Genomic DNA, 22,464 nt, shown 5'->3' on the forward strand with positions numbered 1-22,464 from the left:
GGATGGTGGACCAGAACCTCCTCGAAGCCGTCCGAAAGTCGTTCTCCATGGCCTCACCAAACTCCTCCCACGCCCGAGTTTTTGCCTCAGCAACCACCAAAGCCGCATTCCGCTTGGCCTGCCGGTACCTATCAGCTGCCTCCGGGGTCCCACAGGACAAAAGGGTCCTGTAGGACTCCTTCTTCAGCTTGACAGCATCCTTCACCACCGGTGTCCACCAACGGGTTCGGGGATTGCCGCCACGACAGGCACCGACCACCTTAAGGCCACAGCTCCGGTCAGCCGCCTCAACAATAGAGGCACGGAACATGGCCCATTCGGACTCAATGTCCCCCACCTCCCTCGGGACATGGTCGAAGTTCTGCCGGAGCTGGGAGTTGAAGCTACTTCTGACAGGGGGCTCTGCCAGACGTTCCCAGCAGACCCTCACAACACGTTTGGGCCTACCACGCCTGACCGGCATCCTCCCCCACCATCGAAGCCAACTCACCACCAGGTGGTGATCAGTTGACAGCTCCGCCCCTCTCTTCACCCGAGTGTCCAAGACATGTGGCCGCAAGTCCGACGACACGACCACAAAGTCGATCATCGAACTGAGGCCTAGGGTGTCCTGGTGCCAAGTGCACATATGAACACCCCTATGCTTGAACATGGTGTTCATTATGGACAATCCGTGACGAGCACAGAAGTCCAATAGCAAAACACCGCTCGGGTTCAGATCGGGGGGGCCATTCCTCCCAATCACGCCCTTCCAGGTCTCACTGTCATTGCCCACGTGAGCATTGAAGTCTCCCAGCAGAACGAGGGAGTCCCCAGAAGGTATGCCCTCTAGCACCCCCTCCAGGGACTCCAAAAAGGGTGGGTACTCCGAACTGCTGTTCGGTGCATACGCACAAACAACAGTCAGGACCCGTCCCCCCACCCGAAGGCGAAGGGAGGCTACCCTCTCATCCACCGGGGTAAACCCCAATGTACAGGCTCCAAGTCGGGGGGCAATAAGTATACCCACACCCGCTCGGCGACTCTCACCGGGGGCAACTCCAGAGTGGTACAGAGTCCAGCCCCTCTCAAGGAGATTGGTTCCAGAGTCCAAGCTGTGCGTCGAGGTGAGTCCGACTATATCTAGCCGGAACCTCTCAACTTCGCGCACTAGCTCAGGCTCCTTCCCCTTCAGAGAGGTGACATTCCACGTCCCAAGAGCCAGCTTCTGTAGCCGAGGATCGGACCGCCAAGGTCCCCGCCTTCGGCCACCACCCAACTCACACTGCACCCGACCTCCTTGGCCCCTCCCATAGGTGGTGAGCCCATGGGAAGGGGGACCCACGTTGCCTCTTCGGGCTGTGCCCGGCCGAGCCCCATGGGTGCAGGCCCGGCCACCAGGCGCTCGCCATCGAGCCCCACCTCCAGGCCTGGCTCCAGAGTGGGGCCCCGGTGACCCGCGTCCGGGCAAGGGAAAACGGCGTCCAAAGTTTTCATTCATCATAGAAGGTTTGAACCGCTCTTTGTCTCATCCCTCACCTACGACCAGTTTGCCTTGGGTGGCCCTACCAGGGGCATAAAGCCCCGGACAACAGAGCTCCTAGGATCATTGGGACACGCAAACCCCTCCACCACAATAAGGTGGCGGTTAAAGGAGGGGCTCATCACTAATTCTGCAACTTCCCGTGTAGGTGGAAGGCTGAAATTTGGCAGGCTGATTCCTTACAGCTTACTTACAAAAGTTAGGCAAGTTTCATTTCGAAATTCAACGCGTAATGGTCATAACTAGAACCTCTTTTTTCACAATATACTGTAATGGACGGCAGCTCGATGGCCGTGGGAGGAGGAGTTGAGTGTCACGTCATCACGCCTCCCACGTAATCACGTGAAAAGATTGTGAACGCAGTAGGGAGAAATGAAGGAGGAGCCACAAACAGCGAAGAACAAAAAATTCATTAAACAATTGAGAAGGGAGCGAAACAATAAGAAGCGAGCGAGTAAAGCATACAAGCATCTTCATAAGGGAAAAAAGCATGGTGTAAAACGTAAGTTTAAATTAAGTTTATAGAAACGCTCCCGCTGCGGATTGCAATAACATATTCGCGAGATAAAAGTTTAATGAGAAGACACGAGGTATAAACAAACCACACGCCGTAGCGCAACATTAGGGGCTTCACCTCTGACGCTAACGTTCGAGATTTGATTCCCGAGAGCGGATGCAGTGAGTGTGTACGCCTGATGAGTCCAGAATTAGGGAGAAACACGTGTAGCATACTCTGCATTATTTGAAAGTAAACTATTAAAACCATTCTATGATCTGCTTCTCGCAACTGAAAGACGGCACATGGCGGATGTTAGCCGACTTGCTGACCGCAACGTTAGGGGCTTCAACTCTGGCGCCGCAAACAGCGAAGAACAAAAAATTCATTAAACAATTGAGAAGGGAGCGAAACAATAAGAAGCGAGCGAGTGAAACATACAAGCATCTTCATAAGGGAAACAAAGCACGGTGTAAAACGTAAGTTTAAATTAAGTTTATAGAAACGCTCCCGCTGCGGATTGCAATAACATATTTGCGAGATAAAAGAACGCAGTAGGGAGAAATGAAGGAAGAGCCGCAAACCGCGAAGAACAAAAAATTCATTAAACAATTGAGAAAGGAGCGAAACAATAAGAAGCGAGCGAGTGAAGCATACAAGCATCTTCATAAGGGAAAAAAGCACGGTGTAAAATGTAAGTTTAAATTAAGTTTATAGAAACGCTTCTGGGAACAGAAAGAGGGCACGTGGCGGATGTAAGGCGACTTGCTGACAAACCACAAGCGTGACCTGGCAGGTAACCACCCATACAATCAGATTGTGATTCAGAAAACGAATGCCATGAATGTAATTACCACGATCTACATACTGTCAAATAAACGAAACACACGCCGTAGCGCGACAGCTGTGAAAAGGGAGCTTCACAAAAAAACAGATCCTTAACAAATTGTTATTGGTATATTTTCGATCCGTTTAAAAAGGTTTTCTTTTCTTCTTAATAAAAAATTAAAAGCAGTACTTCGCCGCAACGAAGCACGAGAATTTGGCTATATATATCTGCTTCTCGCAATTTAAAGAGGGCACGTAGCGGATGTTACAATCAGATTGTGATTCAGACTAGGAATGCAATGAATGTAATTACCCCGATCTACATACAAGGCGAAAGTCTTGCAACATTCAAAGATGATGGTTTGGGATAAGTACACCATGGAACATAAAAGAGCTTATGAAGCCTTGAACCGAAAAAAGCAAGATCTCAGAGATCGTAAAAAAAAAAAAGGAGGTAATGTCGTTTTACTCGCTGTAGATTTTAGTCAAACGTTACCAGTTATTCCACGAGGGAGACCAGCAGATGAACTCAACGCGTGTTTAAAATCCATGCTTCTCCCACGGTCGGTTATATGTCGCGTGTTCTCGGGTAGGTACACCTAAAAATGTATACATTTAAGCATGTAATGGGCAAACAAAAAATGAGGTATACCCGAAGGCACTGCAGTAGTACTCAATGTAACTTTACTTCTTAAATGTTAATGTTTTACTGTTTAATAATTTATACGCTTCTTATATGTTGTTCAAATTCTTTTATCAAAATACCAGTGACAGCGCAATGCACGATAACATGGAGTGAATACACCATACGCATCCGCCCACGGCCGCCCTGGTGTGCGCAGATAGGAGTTGATTCTACAATAAAATAAAATAAAGATATAAAGAGTAATACAATCATCACCCATAAAGCGGATAGCAGACGTGACGTACTATATGTGTACCAGATTTCAAATCAATAGGTGAAACGGTTTGCGAGCTACAGGTGATTTAAAATCCTGGACAGACAAACGAATAGCCACGGTAGCAAATTAGAGAAGATTTTACTGTTTAATAATTTATATTTATATGAAATGTGCTTCTTATATATTACTTCATATTCTCATATGATAATGATGTTAATGTTGTTTATATTGATTTCTATGTTATTGTAAGTGCATGTATGTGTGTATATGTATGTATGTATGTATGTATATATATATATATATATATATATATATATATATATATATATATATATATATATATATATATATATATATAAGATATATGTGTATATGTATATATAATATATATATATATATATATAATATATGTGTATATGTGTGTGTGTATATATATATAATGTGTGTGTGTGTATATATATATATATATATATATATATATATATATAAAATATATGTGTGTGTGTGTATATATATATATATATATATATATATATATATATATATATATATATATATATATAATATATGTGTGTGTGTGTGTGTATATATATATGACAGCAACACTCATAACAATGACAACACAATTACATTGACAATCATGTTACGTTATTTTTAAAATGTTTCCTTTTCTTTTTCATAACCTCTTTAACACACTACTTCTCCGCTGCGAAGCGCGGGTATTTTGCTAGTATGTTAATAAATACAACGTTCATTTTATAATTGCCATTATTTGTCTTTAATCTTGAGTAATAGAAGAAACTATTAGGACACATAGTGTGGGAAGATTGCAGCTTTCCTGCCTGTAGGATTATCAAAGCTGTGAGGTTGATCCTTGATATTTAGAACAAGTATGGTATGAATTGTTGGTTAGAAAATGGCTCTATAACCAAAGTGATCGAGCTTTTGTGTGTTGCGATGATGCCCGTATGTTTATTAGTTCTGGTGATAGTGAATCCCTATGTGGGTTACTAAGAGTGCATCACTCTTACAGTATATGTAATTATGTGAAGGGATCCTATTTAGATTAATGTGGGGTAACTAGCATTGGAATCACCCAAAACTTCATCTCTTTATCTGGGTAGGATCTCTGTGTGTATCTGTGTGTCTGTTAATCTTCAAGCATGGGAGTAGAAGAAGCTAGTAAACGTACCTGGAAAGCCTCACAAATCCCACAATAATTAATTTCTCTTGATGGCATATCTATTGATATACTGTAGCTTCATGCACATTGTTATACAGTATCTGAAAAGCTAACTAGTTTATGACTTTGCTTCATGCTTAGTGTAGAAAACTGCATAAAGCCACTTAATGTTTATATCAGTTTCTAAAGATTTACGTGTTTTTAATGAGGAGTATGCAAAAGAGTTCACATATTTTGTCAGACTAGATTTCAGTGATTGTTTATTTTATTCAACAGAAAATCTAGCAAAAGGATGCCAATTATTGTTTCAATTTCACCTTTTTTTCTGATCAACTCATGCACTACAGAACAGGTAATCTACCTGAAGTTAAACATGTTCAAGCCTGGTCAGTACTCGGATGGTAGAACAGCCAGAAAAAGCTTGGGTTACAGCTGGAAGAGGTGTTGGTGATGCCAGCAGGGGCTGCTTACCCTGTGGTCTGAATGTGGATCCCAATGCCCCAGTGCAGTGATGGAGACACTGTGCTGTAAAAATTCCACCATCCTTCGGATGAGACATAAAACCGAGGTCCTGACTCTCTGTGGTCATCTTCCGTAAAGAGTAGGATGTATCCCGATGTCCTGGCTGAATTGCCGACCACAACCTATTTATTCTGACCCCTAATCATTAATAATTGGCTAACTGACTTTCACCTTCTCAAAACCTAACAGTTAATGTGTGGTAAGTATACTGGCACAAAAATGGCTGCCATTATATCATTCAGGTGGATGTTGCACATTGGTGGTGGTTCAAATGACACTCTACTCAATTTGCAAAGTGCTTTGAGTGGTGAGAAAAGCATTATATAAAGAATTATTATTATTACTCACTTTTGAACTTGTTGTATGAGATTATAGATTATCTTTTTGTTTTGGATTTTGAATTTTTCCTTGTGATTTTTAGATGACTTATTCCATCTTTTGCTGCCTTTGGCGACTCTCTTACTTTTGATAATGTTGTTTTTAACTCTTGCTCTTGCCTTTTATTGCTGTCTAGCTGTAGTCTTCATCCACTCATAATTCACAACACATTCCAAACAGCTAGGAATCCTTTGATGTGTGTTGTTTCAGACCCCGCCCCGACTTTCAGCCTTGGCTTTCTTTATGGTTAAGGAAGCTTTCAAGCAATGTGGTGAGTAGCAGAAGAGAAAACACTTTAACATTATAGAAAAAAACAGCACTTAACATGGCATATAATGCTGGTTTTATATTGAAGAAACATCTGTGAAAGCAGCACACCAATTCCAACAAACAAGAAATTTTTCTTTATAACTGAAACAAAAGCATTTTCTCTCTCAGATTTTATGACTCTAGCTGAATTCTGGTGGCTTGGCTGATAGAAAAGTCCATAAGCAGGATGGGATGATGACTTCCAACAAGAATACACAATAGGTAGCAGCAATGGGGTATAGTAGCTGTCCAATTTATCATCTTATTTGAATATAATTTACCACATTTGCCCTATAGTTGATACAAATCCATATGTTCCTTTTCCCTGATGTAATAATAAATTCTGATTTCTCATTTCTAGGTTTGTAGTTATCATCTTGTTTTTTAATTTTTGTCTGGATGCTTGCATATGATAAGGGCTTGTTATACAGTTCAAATAGTTTTACAGTATATGTGTGTGCAAATGCAAGTTAAACCAAAACAAAAAAATCAGATATATGCTTACTTACCTAAATTTATACATATATCAAAGTGATGAACTCATTGCTGATTATATTTGCTGCCAACTATAGATGGCATTTAGTGCAGTGGACAGCACCTCCCAGCTCAGAGCATTTAGACCTGTGTGTGGAGTTTATAAGATCTGAAAATATTTAGTCAGGAACCCAACTTCATAATCCCTTAGTAAAATCAATTGACATTACTTAAGTGGTGTGTGTGTGTGTGTGTATCTGTGTGTGTGTGTGCAACCTTGTTTGCTTGTGCTCTCTATAGTGCAACAGTACTCCATTTAGGGGATGTCCTTACCTTGAACCTGTTACTGAGAGGATTGGGCCTGGCTCATCACAACTACATTATGGGTTATGTGAGTTTTAAGATGCAATAATTTATAAAGGAAAATGAAACAAATGGAGTGCAATATAATAAATCAAATTACAAATGTAAGGAACAAAGCAAATGGCAAAAGCCTAAAGTAAACTGAAGTACTGTTAAATACCCTTCTCTTAGTCATGGTCATTCTTTTCTTCTGTATTAAAGATAAATTTAACGGATAATATCACAGATGAAATCCATTGGGAGACCCACCAATAGCATGTTATATTATCTCATTATCTGGAAAGTAAAGATAATCTTTCCAAGAGTGCATGTCAGAAACAGAAATGACATCATAGAAAAAGTCCAGTTGAGTGCGAGCCTTGGCATAGCCCACAGGTTGTCATGGTGCTGACTATACAGAAAAGGACATACAACACATTAATCAAAAGCGTCTGGAGCACCGGTTGAATAATTTGCATTCCAAGATTATATCGCAGAATGCAGTACAAGCAATATAAATATAAAATGACACAATATAACCCCAGGACACATATCACAAGGCCAAACATCAAATCGCTCTTGCTTTATTTAACACAATCTTTTTTAGATAAAGTACACAAATGAAGAGATGAAGAAAGCTGCCAGAGAAGTAAAAATTTTCTTTTAGGATATGAGGACCCATTGTGATTGGGTGTGTGCATGAATATGTCCTGCAATATGCTGGCAGTCTGACAAGCGTTATTGTTTGTCTTGTGCTTGCTGTTACTTGGGTGCTAAAATAATGCGTTTTAGAATATAGGTAAACGAATGGATTGTTAATACTCTAATACCTAAACTGTTCAAGTAATTAATCTAAATGCTCCTCAAATAAAAAGTAGTTTCTTCCAATTCTGTTAGACTAAAGATATGAATTCTTGGCATCTTTATCGCCAGTGTCGTTTAGTACAAGTAAAAGCATTTTTGTACCAGACAATTGTGTTGGTGCTACCTCTTGCTCTAAAAGCCAGTTACAAGAATTCATTAATGATTTTACTAGTTTCCATCCATCTCTCAGGTTTACTGTTGACATTTCCACCACAACTCTAGTATTTTTAGATATCAATCATTCTATCAGGTTTAGGCAGCTATCTTCTCTACAGCTCTTTCCATTCCTGGCATACTGAACATCCCTACATGTTTCACAGTTCCTTAGGCTCCAGAACCTCTGCAGTAATAAGGTTGACTTCTGTAATGAAGCACTCAGAATGAGGAGTTTCTTCATTGATACTGGATACACTTCTCATATTGTGGACAAGGACTCACCATCAAAGCAGGGGTAGATCTCGTAACATCCACTCTAAGAGGAACTTGAATAATGAAACTCACATCCCACTGGTCCTCCCATTCCACCCTAACATTCTGTTTCTCTTACAGGTCATCAAACAAAATTTCCCCATTTTGAAAGACTGATTCTTCCACAGCAGCCTTTTTTCCCCACCCCTTCCTTGATCTGCTTCTATTGACCGCCTAACTTATGCAAACTTCTTGTCTGCAGCTCCTTTCACAGAGGAGAGTCACGTCATTTACCAGGCACTCTGGGCTGTAACAGAAGCCACTGTGTCACTTGCACATATGTCATCAACAATATCCTTGTATCTGATCCCATTGCTATTAAACAATAGGCCTCTTACCATTTTAAAAATCTAATTGTCTGCACTTCTTTTAGGGAGTGTCCAACCATCTGCATAGATGAAACAAGGAGATGGCTAGCAGACTATTTCAGAGAGCAAGTTTGAGCCATTAAGATTAAACACCTTATAAAACCTATCGTAGAACACTTCACATCTCTAGATTATAGCCATGCCGATCTTTCTGTGTTCTTTCAAAGGGCTTCAAAGACACTTTTCAAAACAAAACAAGAGATGCTAAGTTCATTATGAGCCTGGGATCACACATCTCTCTAGGTCTTAATAACCAACTAACTTTTTAATATCTTCCTTCATCTTCTCTAATGACAGCTTTCTCACATGTGCTCTCACCTTTTTTCCTTTCATCTGCCCTGGCTTTGTTCCTTCCTTCCCCTCCTATATATGTTATCTGCTCTTTCTTTTTCAGCTGTTCAACTAATGAAGGATATATAGCCAAAACGTTGTGTCTTTTACCTTTTTTTACTTTTCAGCATTGAACTTTTTTCCTTTGCAGATGCACGCTGATGCAGCCCTACGCTAGCTCCAAATAAAAGCTTCCTGCTGAAGTAATGAGAAATGTATAAAGAATGCCATTATTTAAAGACGTTATCTTCAAAAGTTAAAATCATTAAAATTGCTGGAACCTCTAAGATTTTCTGGTTAATTAGAACCCCTGATTGAAAAACATTTTTGATCAATTATGATATTTGCTAGTTATGCCCAATGAAAGTGATTGGCCACCACATTTTTTTTTTGGTTCTCTACATACAGGAAATTGCTACACACTTCATATTAAACCTGTGGATATATATGTCTGGTGGGTAATTAAAAATAATGTATACGTGACATTTCTTTTCCATTGCTCCAGATGATGAGAAATGTATCATATATATTTGTTGAATCCTCCCAAAATGTAGGGATAATCTTCAGCAAGGATTTAACCTTCAGTCATCACATTTTGAAAACCTGCTTTATCCAGCTTTGAAAAATTGCACATTTAAGGAAGTTTCTTAATGTGCAGAAATCTTCAAAAGCCAAAAGCCATTTGTCTCAATCAGAGATGACTATTGTAATGCTTAATGGTTAATTCAAAACATGGCAGTAAGGATCATAAGTAGAAATAAGAAGTATGACCGTATAATTCCAGTTCTAAAATTACTTCACTCGCTTCCAGTTTAATTTGTTATTTAATTCTTCTCAAATGTAAAGATGTAAATGGTTTGAGAAAATTGTGTGAGAAAGTTTATTCCTGATCAAATAAATTCACTTACATTACCTTGTAACCACAACGGTTAGGCAATATATTCACCAAAAACTTGCTTAAAAATGCACAGTATGTATTAAAGTGGCATGTTTATGTAAACTATTCAGTCACAAACAATTTACTCATTCATTCCTGAAGCTGAACAGATGACCTTATGCTTCCCTCAACCAGAAACTGTTCAAGCAACCTAACCGCAAGCCCTTTTTAACAGTGCATTGTAAATTTGATTTAAAATTGCTACAAATCACTCTTTTATTGGCTTCAGAATCTGAAATCAGAGCTGCTTGGCTCATTACATTCTGAACTAACAGCCAAATTTGGATTTCTGTTTTTTTTTACACCACTGTTTTCCATCCAACTTTTTATTTATGTTCAGATCTGAATAATCCACCAGAGTCTAATCGTACAACATCAGGTATAACTCACAAATCAAACTCAGATGCACCACTGGGCTTTCACCCTCCACTCCATTTGGTCATGATTGTGTCCTTTTCCCCATCCTCCTCAGAGGCTTCCTTTAGAATCCACCCTTGCTTTCCCACCCTCTCTTTAGGGTATCCTGTTTGCCTCCATACAGTCTAAATGCACCAAATTTTCCTTGGGATCTTTCTTTTCATATGCCATCAACATTTGGCACTATGTGGAAAAGTTACTTGCACCCACTGAAACGGAGCACTCTCTCACTCCTGTGTTTCATAACAATGCTCTCTCAATAGGTGGTTGGCCCTGTGTATTTCCTTTTTGGCAGTGTACTGGAATCAGTGTGCTGGGGGATTTCTTTAATAGCTCAAGCTCATTTTAATTTCCCTTCTTGTTCTACCCAAAACTTCACTCAGTCCTCTTAGCATGTGGCATTTCTCTCATAGCTTCCCAACATAAACCAATCATTGTGCAATCTATTTTGTTGTTTTTCTCCCAAGAGAGAACTTTTCACTTTGCAAAGCATTTTACAAACCTCTGCCCTTGGTTTCTCTCTCTGGTTCAGAGACTTTTCTCCTCTCTATTCACCCATCACATGGGACAATATTTTTCTAATATTGAGTTTTGCTCTAGAAATCCCAACTATTAACACACCCAATTCAGAATTCTACATAGACTTTATCCTAATCCCAGTAAGAGCCACCTGATGGGCCTCAATGTTGATCCTCTTTGTCATGTATGTCCCCTTGGTTTACCTGGCACTTCTCTCCACATATTCTGGCACTGTCCTCCAGTCTTTTCTGTTTGAAAGTACGTTTGTCATCAACTATCTTCTTTTCATTTTTAAATATTCATTGTCTGTCTCACATCATTCTTCTTTTAGACCTGTCTATGCCTCTGCTCAAACCTCCAGAATGTAAGTTATTTTGTCTGAGCAGCCAAATTCATTCTTGGCCCCTGCTGGAAGGCACCTGAGCACATTACTGTAGACAACAGGCAGTCCTCCTTCTTCACTTTAGTATATCTTGAAATGTTTACAGCCCAGATTAATGGTATCTCCACCAATGCAACTGAAACTTGGACTACTGCTGCTCCATTGTGTAAATTCTGATTTGCTGTAATGCCTTGACTTTGTTTATCTGTCAACTATTGTTTTTTTCCCCTTATTTTTACATTTGTGGCTTAGTCATGATCACAAAAAAACAAAAAACTCAAATGAAAAAATTCTCAAAAAACACAAAAATAGTACAAGAAACTGAAAAAAAAAAAAGAAAATGTGCACCGCTGATCAAAAGCATTTAGTCGTCTTCAAAAATGCTACATAAGATAAGAAAATGTTCAAAGTTTAATGAGTTGAACTCAGAGTTGAAAACTGAGCTGATCTCCATATCTTATTCCAGTAAGCCCCACAGTTCATGTTAAACAACACACTTTGCATATTTTCATTTTTTTTTTTGGCTATGCTGTCTTCAAACCAGTTATACTTTGCATAGCATAATAGCAGGTTAATTTTTCAGTGTTCTGTTACATTTTTGATGGTGGTAGATAGATAGAAAAGGCACTGTATCATAGTGGGGCTAAAATAGGTCTGCTCTTTGTCTTTGGGGAGTTTGCTGATTCTACCTTCTCCAGGTACTCAAGTTTTAAAGCCAAGTATGTTTTTTTCTGTATGTGTTTCTGTAAGTATGTGCCCTGTAATGGATGTTTCCTCTCTTTTGGAGAACATGAGTTTGAATTAAACAGTTTTGTAAACAAATAAATAGATGTTCACCATTTTCGAAGTATGCTTGTCAAACATTTACTCTCACATTAATTTTTATTCTTTATTTATCTGCAAATTCTTAATACAACACTAGCCTAAGATCAGAGGCATAGCTAGGGTTTTCAGCGCCCGGGGACAACTGAAGATTTCGCGCCCCCTCCTGTTTGCCAAAATGTAATGGGGAAGGGAAAGAAAATTTTAAAATGGCGCCCCCTGGATGCTGCGCCTGGGGTCAGATGTCCCCCTTTGCCCCCCCCCCCCCCCCCCCCACCCCAGATATGCCACTGCCTAAGATCATTGCAAAATTCAATACTTCCCTTTTTATGATATCTTAGCTTTTAAAATGCTAATCAGAGTTCATGTTTACTTCTTAACACTAGACAACAATATACCATTGTGATTAGACACAGTGTAAAGTTATGAAAGATAATCATAATGCCTTATTGGAAGCAGTGCAAACGATAAAGAGTAATTTTAAATCCTCAGCTAACTGTTAAGTAGATTTGTATGCATGTACTGCATCAATAAATAGAAATCACTTTATATATAATACTTATTACAATTTAAAATTATATAAACAAAGCTTTTTCCAGAATCTAACCATTCTTGGAGAAAACATACAACATGCTACATGCCTGCAGTTACATGACCCATTTAACTACTTACCATATAGTTTAACAAACCATTTTGTAAGTTTTACATAGTTTTGATTGATATTATTACGTTCAATTTATTGTTTAGTAATTTTGATAGTTCATTTACTAATGAAGGATAGCATAAAAATATTAGCAACCCTTGAATTTTATTACTACAGCATATTTGTCAAAAACATAACATCTTAATATTAGTAGCAAGAACTTTTTGGAATTTCTTTAACAAAACATTACAAACTGATCAGTTAGCTTTAACTCACTATGTCATGCCTTGCACCAACAACTGGAGTGAACTGCAATAGATAAAAGGATATTTACATCCACTTCCAGACTAGTTTGTCACAAAAGACTGTTGCAGTGGTTATACAAGCAGTATTGCAATATTGCATGTAATTCATAAATTATTAATACACCACACTGTTCCTGAGTTATTCAAAATGGCCCTTGTTACGCTTCTGTTAAAGAATCAGATTCAATTTCAAATGTTGCAAAGATTTACAGACCATGTTCAAATTATTAAACATTTCTTCTTAATGCTCCACAGAAATTGAATCTCAAATCCTAGCTTACAAAACACAGCCTTTATTAAATATTTCAACTCTGTCCACAGTACAGAAACAGCTTTAACTGGCCTTGTTAATAATATTACTCTGATGGCAGAGACGATTTTAATGCTTTTAGACGTTAAGAGCAGTTTTTCATACTACTGATTACACACAGCATTCTTCTACACTGATTTTGAATTAGAATTAGGTGTTGATCTTGTTTGATTTACTTCATATTTATTAAATCAGAAGAAAAATAGGACACCCACATTCATGTTTGCACTTAGAAATGGCGTACCTAAAGGTGCTGTGCTAGGACCAGTTTTCTTATCTTTATTAATTTTATCATTAGGAAATGTAATACAGAAACACAATATTTCATTGAATTTGATTTATTTATTTTATAGAGCACCTTTCAAGTGATTGCAAAAAGTGTTTTACCATGACAAAACAAAAATACATAAAATAGAATAATAAAAGTTAAATAAAAAATCATTACAATATTTCATATAAAACTGAATCAACAAAAAAAAGAGGAAGCCATCATAGCTAAAAACAAATAAATAAATAAAATATATAATAGAAAGGTCTAAAAACATGCTAACAAGAAAGAAATGGCCTGTCTAAAATAATAATTAGAATTAGATGCTCTGATATCAAAGGGGAGACAGTTCCAGAGTTTGGGGGCCATAACAGAGAATGCTCTATCCCTTTTTGTTTTTAATCTAGTGTGTGGAATAACAAGTAAGCATTAGTGAGATGATCTAAGAGGTCTACCTGAATGATAAAAGTTCAGCATGTCTTTAACATATACTAGAGCCAGACCATTCAGGGAGTCATAGGTTAAAAGTAGGATCTTAAACTGGATTCTATAACTAACTGGCAGCCAATGTAATGAGGCTAAAATAGGGGTGATATCAGCAGAGGTCATAGACTTGGTGAGGAGTCTTACAGCAGCATTTTGCGCCAGTTTCAGCCTAGACAGACTATTTTTTGCTAAGAATTGAATGCAAGGAGTTACAATAATCCATCTGTGAAGTCACAAAAGCATGAATTAATTTTTCAGTATTCCTGAAGCCCAGTATGGGTCTGAATTTAGAAATAGTCCTTAAATGATAAAAACAAGAGAGAACCTGTTTTTGACATGAAACTCAGTTTAACCTAGAGTCAAAAAGAACACCTAGGTCTCTGGCCCCTGTTTTGAAGTTAAAAGGTAGGTTTCCCATGGAAGCCTTAACCAGATTAGGATTTTGTCGATCACGTATAATTAGCAGTTCTGTTTTATCTGAGTTTAGTTGAAGAAAATTAAAAGACATCCAGTTCTTTAAGTCAATAATACAGTTGTGAAGCATGGCAAAACTACTTGAATTATTATGATCCAAAGCTAAGTAAAACCTTAGATTATCAGCATAGCAATGGAGCTGAATGTCATGCTTCCTAATAATAAAGTCTAAGGATAGCATATAGACAGAAAATAATAAGGGGCCCAGGATAGAACCTTATGGTACACCATAATTTAAGATGGAAAATACTGTGTTGCCACTGCCAACTTAAATTTTTCTATTTGACAAATAAGAAGAAAACCATTTTAATGCTGTTCCAGATAAACCAACCCAATAATAACTTTCTTTTAAATGATGATGGCTATCACTTGTATTTAAACTAGGGAATCCATTCCCGGATGGGTTTATCCATTCTCAGGAATTCGGGAATCCTGCATGTCATTTCCGGGAATCCCGGGCTCCTGGGAATGACACAGTGCATGGGCATCTCACATGTGAATGGTTTTAGAACGAGCGACATTTATTTTTAATAAAACTACTGCAATATGTTGACACCAATAAAAGACTAACCTTAACTACAAGCAGTTCATGCTGTCATATAAGTACATGTATCTTTAGTTGCGGTAATAAGAGCGTAGAAAGCACAACATGTCGAGCGTGTGTTCTTCCAGGTGAGAGTGCACCTTTTTGCAGAGTACCCCAGCCGCTGAGAAAGCACGCTCTACCTCCACTGAAGTAGGCGGCACAGTCATCAGATACTGATACACTTTTTCTAAACAACGCCTGCGCTTGCCGTTGCTCTGAAACACCGCCATTTCAGCTTTTACCGGTGCATCCAGTTTCTTGTCATTATTCTGTAATGGCAAGTTTCTTGGCACAGATAATGCGGATGCAACAGACTGACGCATTGCAATTTCAAGTAGCTGTTCAAAACTGTCAACAGCACAGACATCAATGAACTCTGCCCCATCCTGGCATTCGTGAGCTGCAGAGTGCAGACACCTCCCAGTCCACTGTACTCAGTCTTAGTGGGAGCCGGGAGACTGACTACTGCTGTCTGTTGTTGACTGAATTAATGAGCAACACACTACACCGTGGGCCAAAAAACCGTGCCACTTAATTATTTTCAACTATAACTCTGTTATTTCTTCATCGATTTTTACACTTTTACACGCTATATATGCAAGCTTGGCCATTCCTGTTCAGCCGGGAATTCCAGCAGTTTCATTCCCAGGAATACAGGAATGGGAAACATCCGGGAGCCCAGGAATGGATTCCCTAATTTAAACCAAATCATATACCTTCAGTAATAGAATTAAGTATATGCCTTAATTAGGTAAAAGAGTGGATGAATGAAAATGTTGTCTTTAAATTCAGCACATATTATATTTATAATACTAGCACAAGAAATTGCCCATTTAGTAAAATGAGAATGATGGTACAATGGTACTTTAAGTCCATCTCTTTAAATCACATCATGCATTTAGGAACTTCTGTTCACTAGATGTGCTAGCCCTTACATCTGTCTTTTTTGTGCATCTTGTTGTGTTTGTTACTCAGACATTGCTGCCCTGGCACCCGTCTTTGTAGTTTTTATTGCTACCGCTCATTGTACATTCTAGCCCTTACATTCATCTTTCATACTGTGTCTTATTGCCTTTGTTCATTGGACATTCCCACCCTCTTGTAAATGCCTGGCAGCATTATGTCCGGGCATGAACACCAGATAATTTGTTACTTTATATAGTGTCACACACGTGCGCATGGGAAACAGCTGAGGGGCCTAAACACTAGTAATTCTACGCCAGGCCAGGGGGTGGCGGAGTGTACTGACTATCTCTCTCAGTCCCTTGAAGACATTTCCCGGGAAATCCCACCTGTTGCCGGCCCCAAGGATGACGTCACTTCCAGGCACGAGGATGCCACTCGCAGTTCCTGCACCGACGATGTCATTTCCTTTACGGGCTGTTAAAACTGCCATCTTTTCTCCCTACAGGCAGTTCTGTTGTGGACTCTGACCTAAGCACATTGTGCTACCAAACAAAGCAACTTTTGCAGCCGAGAAACTATTATACGGGTGGCTGCCCCAACTCTTTTTGATGTATCTGACTCATTCTTATCACAATAGGTAGATTGTATAACATAACATACAATTAACTATTTTATGTTAAGCGTGACATTTGGTTAGTTAAATAAACATGATCTATTCTATTAAACTGATTTTTTCTTTAATTCATCATTATCACATATAGTTCTACCATGCAAGTTTTGCTTATTAGATAAATTGAAGTCCAGACTGCAGCTACAATTGCAAATTGTATTTAGAAGGTAGTTGGTAAACAGACGTTTACAAACTTCACACTAAGTTAAATGGGTAGAGTCTTTAAAAATGTTTTAACTAGTGAGGTACAGTTTTTGAGCTAAGCAGGTGTTGCATTTTTATGTAGTTGAGAGGGCAGGAAAAACTCGAGGGTGTGAGTTGGGATCTTCAGTATGTGTGCACTCACTGATATTAAAAGGTGCGGTAATCTGGTGCTGCCTATAAACAGAACTGCATTTTCGTTTCACAACTGCTCGTGCTGGAGTTGTGCAGTAGATAAATCTTTGTTGTTTGGGTTACAGGACATCTCTGTTTTAGCCTGAAAAAATTATGGTGATACAAATATTTCAAAAGCCTGAATCCTGATCATTTACAATATTTAGGAGCAACATAGTACACTTGGTACTGATGTAGAAAGTGAATGCTGCAAAGCTGCTCTTGAAAATCATGGACTCTCATGATGTGCCCAAAATCATGAGGATGTAGCTCCAAGAAAATGAAGGATTTGAGGCCTGTAGTTTTAGCTGGTTTTATTGTCGGAAATGAAAAAATTAATTTCAACAGCCAAACAATTGTCCACTACAAAATAATCTTTAGTATGCACTGCCTATGTTTTTCCAAATGTTGATTATTTTTACCATTGTGCCAAATATGTTACTGCATTGCTATATTGGCTTACGGTTTTCTTTATAGCCGATACTATTTTGTTCCTTTAGTTTACTGTTGCTATGAAGTGATGATAACACCTCTCCTCTAACATTATGAAGACATATAGGGGCTACATCAGAAATCATGTCAAAAGCCTAAAATTCTGTGCACGTGAAAATCTGTAGTGAATGTCATGCTGTGCTCCCATTGGTCGAAAGAAGCAATGGCAAGGTATAGGATCTTGTCTTAGGTCTACATGAATGAAGGGTTTTCCATCAACATGTTGTCAAGTATGATCACATTTAAAGAAGAAGTAGATAAAGCATTAACTAAGAAAAAGATGGATCCATACTCTGTATTGGCTGATTTGCCATATGCAATATTGTTACCAGTGTTTTCCTTTGCTTTGAATTGCCAGATTAAGCTGCACAAATACACAAACTCCCACAGCATCTATTTATTTATTATACGGTATGCAAACTGAGAAAACCAGAAAAGAGTCCAGAAAAGACTATAAAAGAAAATTGGCAGAATCATATCCACTCCTGTAACCAGCTTCTCATGTAAGCTCAGACCCCTAAATACTTCATACTGTAAAGCACATCTTTTTACAGCAATAACAAACATTGGCTAAAATGGCTACAATTTAATATCTGCAGCACAGTCATAGAATTTGGGATGATAACTCAAAAAAGTGTTAAGAGACAATTATGTAGACCTAATAAAACAGTCACCACTCCATTTCTTTACTTTCATATAGTCAACGTAACAGTTGAAAACACTTACTGGTTCCAGTGTTCTTTAGAGACACGGTACAATGTGCCAAAAATGATTGGTAAGATAACATGGCAGTTGTCTTCAATCAGACTCAAGATGTATTCATTGTTCCAGAAGTACAGAGCCCGCTCTGCAACCTAACAGGACAATTAAGGATAATATTAATAGACTGAATTTATTTGGAGACATACCAAAACTATTCTGTACTTAAAAGTCAGTTGTTTCTGCGTTGTCAGGAGCAAGCACCAATTTTTTGTACATTTCCCTGATCAAAATGCTATACAATTTTCATGTTCAAGTAAAACCTGCTGAAAAATAGCATGTATGCTTATCGTACACCACGAACCATTGTTTATTTGTGTTTTAAGTACTATTGATCTTAAGCCTATCATTAATATACACTATAAAGCCAAACGTATGTGGACATCCCTCCAAATTATTGAGTTCAAGTGTTTTAGCTGCACCCTTTGTTAATAGGTGCATAAAATCAACAGATAGTCATGTGATCTCCATTGACAATTACTGGCAGTAGAATGGGTCGTACTGAAGAGCTCAATAACTTTAAACATGGCACTGTCATAAGATGTCACCTTTGGCACAGGTCTGTACAGGAAACTTCTGCTCGAACAGTTCTGCTCTGGTGAACAGTAACTGCTATTATTGTGAACTGAAAGGATCTAGGAAGAAAAACAACTCGGCCAGAAAGTAGTAGACCTTGAGTTACACAGTTGAGGCCCTCAAATGCTAAAAGAAAATTGCCTGTCCTCTGTTAAATTATTTACTGCAGAGTTCCAAACTGCCTCTGGAAAGCAACATCAGCACAAGAAATGTGTGACAGGAGTGTCAGGAAATGGGTTTCCATAGCAGAGCAGCTGTACACAAGCTTAAGATCTCTATGTGCGATGCTAAGCATTGGCTGCAAAGGTTTAAAGCACGCCACCATTGGATTATGGAGCAATGGTGAAGTATTCTCTGGAGTGATGAATCACGCTTCACTATCTGGCAGTCTAATGGACTAATGTGGACCAGGAGAAGGTTAGCTTCTGAACTGCATAGTGTCTTCTGTCAGTTTTGGTGGAGGAGGGATACTGATCTGAGATGTCTGAGGTTGTTTTTCAGGGTTTGGACTTGGCTCCTTGGTTCCAGTAAAAGGTACTGCTAATACCACAGCAAACAAAGACCAAGCATAACTAGTTATGAAAAATCAAGTTCGACCTCCTTAATTCAAGTCCTCACTTACCTGAAAATGAGGGCTAGAGATACAGTTTGCTATTTGTTTAAAGAGAGACTCCTGAATTTTCACAAACTGAGATGGTTCAATAACATCCAGTATTTCCTCAATTTCTCCCAAAAACATCACCTATGTGGCAAAACAGAGACAAATTAAAATATATTGTAAAAAACATATCAGGGTAAAAACCTTTCACGTTTATGAAGTCAATTTACAAGCAATGTTCCTGTGTATAAGAGCCAGTGGTTTTCAGTGTTACACATTATTATTATCTCAATAGCTTTCAGAAACAAAGAGGGGAGAAGACTGATGTTTGAGGGTTACAAAAACTGATTATCGTTTTTACACTTTTCAACTTGGGACGTCTGATCTTGATAGAATAAAAAAATGGACTTTGACACGAATGTGATTGCATTACACAACTTTGCTCTGAAAATGTATCTAGACTAGCAAGATTGTAATGTCACGTGAGACAAGAAATGTTCACATTCTTATGATTCAATTGCTTGAGTAAAGTCCACCAGTACTTCTTTCATGCATATCATGTAAATACCCTTCTCCAGGAATTTCCACGGTTGCTTTGTACTTCATCTAAAAATACTCCATAAGAGTAGTGGAACATGTACAGTAAATCCAGACTAAGATAATTGGAAAGTAACTGTCAGAAGAAGGAGCAACCATTTTACAATGCACTAGAAATCACCCATGACAGTCTAATATAGAGCCAGTTAAAAACACATTTTATCTTTTAAAAGGGTAAACAAAATTCCAGCCAAACTAAGTATCCTGACTATAGAGCACTACACTAGCAAGAGGCCTATGGGTACTCTCAAGAAATTAAAGAATTGCACAGCATTAAGGGGCAAAATGCATTACAGCTGCTGTGTGCAAAATAAATCTCCTTGCAACTCTTACTAGATAAACAGATTGAAAGAAGTTGGACTGGATGGCCAAATAATTAAGAGTTTCATGCTAGAGTGGCAACATTGAAGCCACTGCTGAAAAAAAGCTCACATTAGATATTGACCATAGTTTTCCAGGTATGGGACATAACCAAGTGCAAGAAGGCTGGATAGTCTAAAGACACAAAATTGACCTGTGTATGTGGTATTAACCCTTGTATATAACTCTCAGGATGCTAGTGACCTATGCCTTCATGTTTACAGCTCTCATTGGGTCTTATGACACAGTGTGGGCACAATTCCCTAGGTATGTCTCATTACTTCTTTCTGCAACAATTTACTATCAAAAATATGCCCAAATAATGTAAGTTTATTTTATTATGATCATTTATGCACCTAAAAAGTATAGGGTTATTGGTGACCCTGAATTCAGTAAAGCATCCATATTTTTAGATGTACGTTATAAGTGCTGTGTTTGTAAACAACGTTCAAAGAAAACATGCTTTTTTTAGGATTATTTTGTATCACAATACATTCATTAAAGCTAAGTTTCTATTGTGTTACTTTGTATGTAGGCATTTATGAGTTCACAGAGGAAATAAATAAGAAAAAAAATGCTATGACACATCAGCAGCTGTGGCAACTGCACAGAATGAAATAGGAAAAGTCACATCACATGAAACAGCTTCTTACAGAAGCAAAAGTGCACAAACACAAAGATGCCACATTTGTTCATTATCACTGGACTGCAAAACTGCTGAACGATGCAGAATGTGCCATGGGCCACACTGAAATGAAAACAAAAATGTAACTGTGCCGAGTAGCTGACCATGATTGTGTAATTATATATAAAATATTAAAAGTTAAAAGTAATCGAGTATTAAAAATTAGTTTAAAAAGAAGTAAAGAGTTCATGAGGAGTTTGGACAGTTATAGTTATTTGTGGCTTCATTTATATATAAATATATGCTGGATCTTTAAAGACCCTAGGTACGTAATATACTTTATTAAAAGTTCTATGTATACATGGGTTAAAGTGTAAAAACCAGGCATCATGATTAAAACAAAACATTTATAGTGCAGCAACTAATAAAAAGTACTATGATACTGGGATGATTCTCCACATAATGGCCTAGAAAATCTTCTAAAACTATAAAAGCCTGGATTTGCACTCTATAGAGGAATCATGAATTTAACTTCTCACGGGTCAATCACTAATAATATTTAGCAAAAGCAACACTGCAATGACTTTAAAAAATGAAGTTCTAGCCATGTCAAGGACTAAATCTAAATCCAATGATTGTGTTGCATGAGTTGAAAGATCTGCCAACAAAGTCCATTGTGTTTGAGGAAGTTTGATACATTTTTTAACACATTTCATAAAATCTACAGAATTGTCCTGTCACTTTGACATTTTAGAGTTTAAGATTAGAAAAGAAATATAGGAGTATTTATTTAACATTTTTTAGAAATAATTTAGAAAGAAGCAGATATTTTTATTTTCACTATAAGGCATTTCAAGTATTTCTTTCTCATAACAAATTACGAAAAGGTCAAAGGATGTGAATAAATTCATAGTCTATCTATCTATCTATCTATCTATCTATCTATCTATCTATCTATCTATCTATCTATCTATCTATCTATCTATCTATCTATCTATCTATCTATCTATCTATCTATCTATCTATCTATCCAACACAAAGTACATTTAACAAATTATAAATTACATGCAGATTTTATTTCATCGTTTTGAATTAAATGAGATGTAAAATACTTTTAAATTTTGAAGTACAGCCTGTATCCAGATAAAGAAAAAGGTAGAGCACTCTCAATTTGAATGTTTATCAAGGGAAATAGAGGAGTAAGTACATGGAGAATGAAGACTCGAGTATAATGACTAAGAAGAAAATTAGGTTAGAGTTTATTTGTTGGTAGGATTTTGTTTTACCAAGAACTTGAGCTTAGATGACACACAAAGACCAGTAATACTATCTTGCACAATCTGTTGTATTGATGACATGTAAAAATTGCTA

The 22,464-nt window shown here is 37.9% G+C and overlaps 2 protein-coding genes across 2 annotated transcripts in view; one reads left to right on the forward strand and one right to left on the reverse strand.

The window, feature by feature from the left end:
- nedd1 (NEDD1 gamma-tubulin ring complex targeting factor) overlaps positions 1-22,464 on the forward strand; it is a 753,979-nt gene that overhangs the window by 341,166 nt on the left and 390,349 nt on the right. The gene's annotated exons all lie outside the window — the stretch shown is intronic.
- The window catches only part of ppp2r5b (protein phosphatase 2, regulatory subunit B', beta), a 251,168-nt gene that overhangs the window by 27,351 nt on the left and 201,353 nt on the right, over positions 1-22,464 (reverse strand). The window contains exons 10-11 of the mRNA XM_051924483.1: positions 19,536-19,655; positions 18,305-18,432 (exon numbers count right to left, since the gene is read on the reverse strand). Coding sequence (XP_051780443.1) covers positions 18,305-18,432; positions 19,536-19,655 — 248 coding nt within the window. The remainder of the gene's footprint in view (positions 1-18,304; positions 18,433-19,535; positions 19,656-22,464) is intronic.

This window comes from Erpetoichthys calabaricus, chromosome 1, assembly GCF_900747795.2.
Source record: "Erpetoichthys calabaricus chromosome 1, fErpCal1.3, whole genome shotgun sequence".
NCBI classification, from domain to species: domain Eukaryota; kingdom Metazoa; phylum Chordata; class Cladistia; order Polypteriformes; family Polypteridae; genus Erpetoichthys; species Erpetoichthys calabaricus.